Source organism: Triticum urartu, unplaced genomic scaffold (assembly GCF_003073215.2).
Source record: "Triticum urartu cultivar G1812 unplaced genomic scaffold, Tu2.1 TuUngrouped_contig_4649, whole genome shotgun sequence".
Lineage (NCBI taxonomy): Eukaryota > Viridiplantae > Streptophyta > Magnoliopsida > Poales > Poaceae > Triticum > Triticum urartu.
Window position 1 is genome coordinate 1 of NW_024115254.1, and position 3,226 is coordinate 3,226.

The following is a 3,226-nucleotide window of genomic DNA, read 5'->3' on the forward strand; positions in this document are numbered from 1 at the left end:
CCACCCCCACCCCCCGCAAAGTTATCAGGAGCAGGGTACATAAAACTATCACATCTGTGATATTACACAACTTATGATGTAGTAGGAAATGATGTATTCCCTTTATACAAAGTTAGTACAAAGTCGAGTCACTTATCTTAGAGTGGATAAAATACAAGAGAAGGCCGATAAACAATAAAAAAAACCGTTTTCCATTTCCTGCCATGGTGTTTAAAAAGGTTACATGGGTACCATCATAACACAACAAGTAGTATTAGGCGGGTTTGTTATTGGCATCATACAACCATCAGCCGACCTGGGGTTCGAATCCTATTGTCCACATCATTTTTTACTTGCTGAAACTAACGATTATTACGTGAGAAAAAAACAGCGGGCATCATCCTTTGGATCGGGAAGAAAAAAAAACAGCAACGACAGCGACGTTCAGTGAAGATCAGTATACGTGAGAAAAAAAACAACGGACATCATCCTTTCGATCGGGAAAGGAAAATCGAAAAAAAAGAAAAACAGCAGCGATAGCGACCGTTCGGTGGGAGTAGGAGACATCGACATTCGGATGACAGCGACAGCGATCGTACGCGCCTGTCTCTAACTGCCAGTCGGCAGAAAATTAGCTTTTCCGATTTGTTTTTGTTGTACCTTGTACGTTTTGGGAAGAAAGATGGCCACCCACCGATGCGGCCATCTGCGCCACCAGGGTCACCTTCGCGCGGGACTCCCTTATCTGCACGTGTCCAGCAATCTCGATCAAAACATGCAAACCGGCAAACGAGAAACACGAGAAACATTTTTCAAATGGGGGTGTATATGTAAGCCAATGGTGCTAGCCATTTGATATAACCTTGACTAATTTTTCAAATCATATATATACAACCGCCGGTCCGGTGGTTGTGGAACCACCCTCTCCCGGTTGCAGCGAACCATCCTCATGGTGATGGAGCTAATTAGTGGAGCCACCCTCTTCTTGGTTTCTCTCATCTCAGTGGTGATTCTAGTTTCCTTGCTTAGCCGCAAACTATCACCAAGTTCCAAGAAGCGGCGGCCTCCCGGCCCATGGCGTCTGCCCTTGATCGGAAACCTCCACCAGATCCTCACGCCAAAGCTGCCCGTCGTCCTCCGGGACCTGGCCAAGAAGGACGGGCCGGTGATGCGCCTCCGGCTGGGCCAGGTGGACGCCGTGGTGGTCTCCTCGCCGGCGGCGGCGCAGGAGGTGCTCCGGGACAAGGACCTCGCATTCGCGTCGCGGCCGAGCATCCTCATGTCGGAGATCAGCCTCTACGGGAACCTTGACGTCGCCTTCGCGCCGTACGGCGCGTACTGGCGGACGCTGCGAAAGATCTGCGCGGCGGAGCTGCTGAGCGAGCGGAAGGTCAGGCAGTTTTCGCTGGTGAGGGACAAGGAGACCATGTCCCTCGTCAGCAACGTTCGCGAGGCGAGCAGGGGCGGCCAGCCGTTCGACCTCCGCAGGCTGCTCGTGCTGTGCTCGAATTCGGTAACCGGGAAGGCGGCGTTCGGGGAGATGTGCAGCTCCGAGCTCCAGGAGCAGTTTCTGGCGGTGATGGACGAGGTGCTGAAGCTCGGCACGGGGCTCTGCGTCGGGGACCTCTTCCCGTCGCTGTGGTTCGTCGACGTGGTCACCGGTCTGAGAGGCCGGCTATGGCGAGCCCGCCGGCAGCAGGACGAGGTCCTGGACAAGATCATCTCTCAGTCCGAAGTGAGGCAAGGTGATCACGTTCTAAGCTCTTTGCTTAGCATCAGGGACAAAGGGGAGATGGAACTGGACAACGTCAAGGCGATCATCATGGTAATTAAGTGATTGAATTTTCTAGTTTACTATTCCATTGTCTTTGCTCAAGCATGTCGTCTACTTTGTGTAGGATATGTTCTCGGCCGGGACGGAGACGACATCGTCAGCGGCCGAGTGGGTCATGTCGGACCTCATGAGGAACCCGGAGGTGATGATGAAGGCGCAGGCTGAGGTGCGACGGACGTTCGACAATAAGAGCTCTCAAGACCACGAGGGACACATAGTGGAGCTACACCACACCAAGATGGTGATCAAGGAGAGCATGAGGCTACATCCAGTGCTGCCGCTGCTGATTCCCCGTGTCTGTCGAGAGACCTGTGATGTCGGTGGATTTGAGGTCACGGAGGGCACCAGGGTTATGGTGAATACCTGGGCATTGGGTAGGGACCCCGAGTACTGGCATGAGCCTGAGGAGTTCAGGCCGGAGCGGTTCGAGGATGGCACGGCGACCTACAAAGGCTCGCGGTTCGACTACTTGCCGTTCGGAAGCGAGAGGAGAATCTGCCCGGGTGATACCTTTGGGGTTGCCGTGTTGGAGCTCATCGTGGCACGACTTCTCTACTACTTCGACTGGAGCCTCCCCGCCGGAGTGAAGCCGAGTGAGCTGGACATGGAAATGATTGTTACCTTAACCTCGAGGAGGAAGAACCAGCTGCACCTAGTGGCGACACCGTATAAGGCATGCTTATGTTAATTGAACTTAACTTAGGGGCGCTGTAGGGAATGATTACGGTTGAGTTTTTTTAGGGAACCACCGAACACCAACTTTATTATATCACTAGGAGATATGCTTGTGTTGCAACGGTAGAAAAAGTACCTCATATGCCCTCCATTTTAATCACCAAAAACTCCATGATCATGAACAACCACCTTGAGCCACGATGTTTCTCTTTTATTCCCATACTATGTAATGATTATCATGATCGCAAAACTTGTGTACATGAACTCTAGCACTGCCTCCCTTCATATTCGATAGTCAATTTGAATTGCGCCACAACGGGCCTCAAGGGTGGCGTCCAGTTCCTAACGGTGGACATGTTGGAGACGATGTCGCATCGGCAGTTTACATATTTGTGGATTCCATATGTTTATACTTCTATTTCTTGATACATGTCAATTGGTATGTTTATTGTCTTTTTAATGTCTTTTTCGCATATTTGTGGTTTCGAAATATTTTTAACACTGAAATTTCAAGGCAGATTCCAACAAAATTCAATATAAATTTAAATTATGTTAGAATTCATTAGAATTAAGTGAAATTTGAAATCTCAAAATCCAAAATAATTTCTGAAATATGCAAAATTTACCATATTTTAGTGAGGTCCGAAATTATTTTGTTTCTGAAATTAAAAAAAACTTGACACCTAGTATGTTGATAAACGGATGATCACTGTCCACCACATAGTCTTATCCTCTTTT

General features: G+C 49.3%; 1 protein-coding gene across 1 annotated transcript; it reads left to right on the forward strand.

Annotated features, from left to right (window-relative positions):
• Positions 1 to 858: 858 nt before the first annotated feature.
• LOC125528121 (cytochrome P450 99A2-like) lies at positions 859 to 2,746 on the forward strand. The gene is made up of 2 exons (XM_048692632.1): positions 859 to 1,804; positions 1,878 to 2,746. Exons 1-2 carry the CDS (start codon positions 929 to 931, stop codon positions 2,499 to 2,501), a joined length of 1,500 nt encoding a protein of 499 aa, XP_048548589.1. The 5' UTR covers positions 859 to 928; the 3' UTR covers positions 2,502 to 2,746.
• Positions 2,747 to 3,226: the final 480 nt, after the last annotated feature.

Excerpts from the sequence above, each read along its gene's own strand:
- LOC125528121 (XM_048692632.1), top strand. The coding sequence starts at position 929 with ATGGTGATGGAGCTAATTAGTGGAGCCACCCTCTTCTTGGTTTCTCTC. Across the intron at positions 1,805-1,877 it reads ACGTCAAGGCGATCATCATG|GATATGTTCTCGGCCGGGAC; the intron begins GTAATTAAGTGA and ends TACTTTGTGTAG.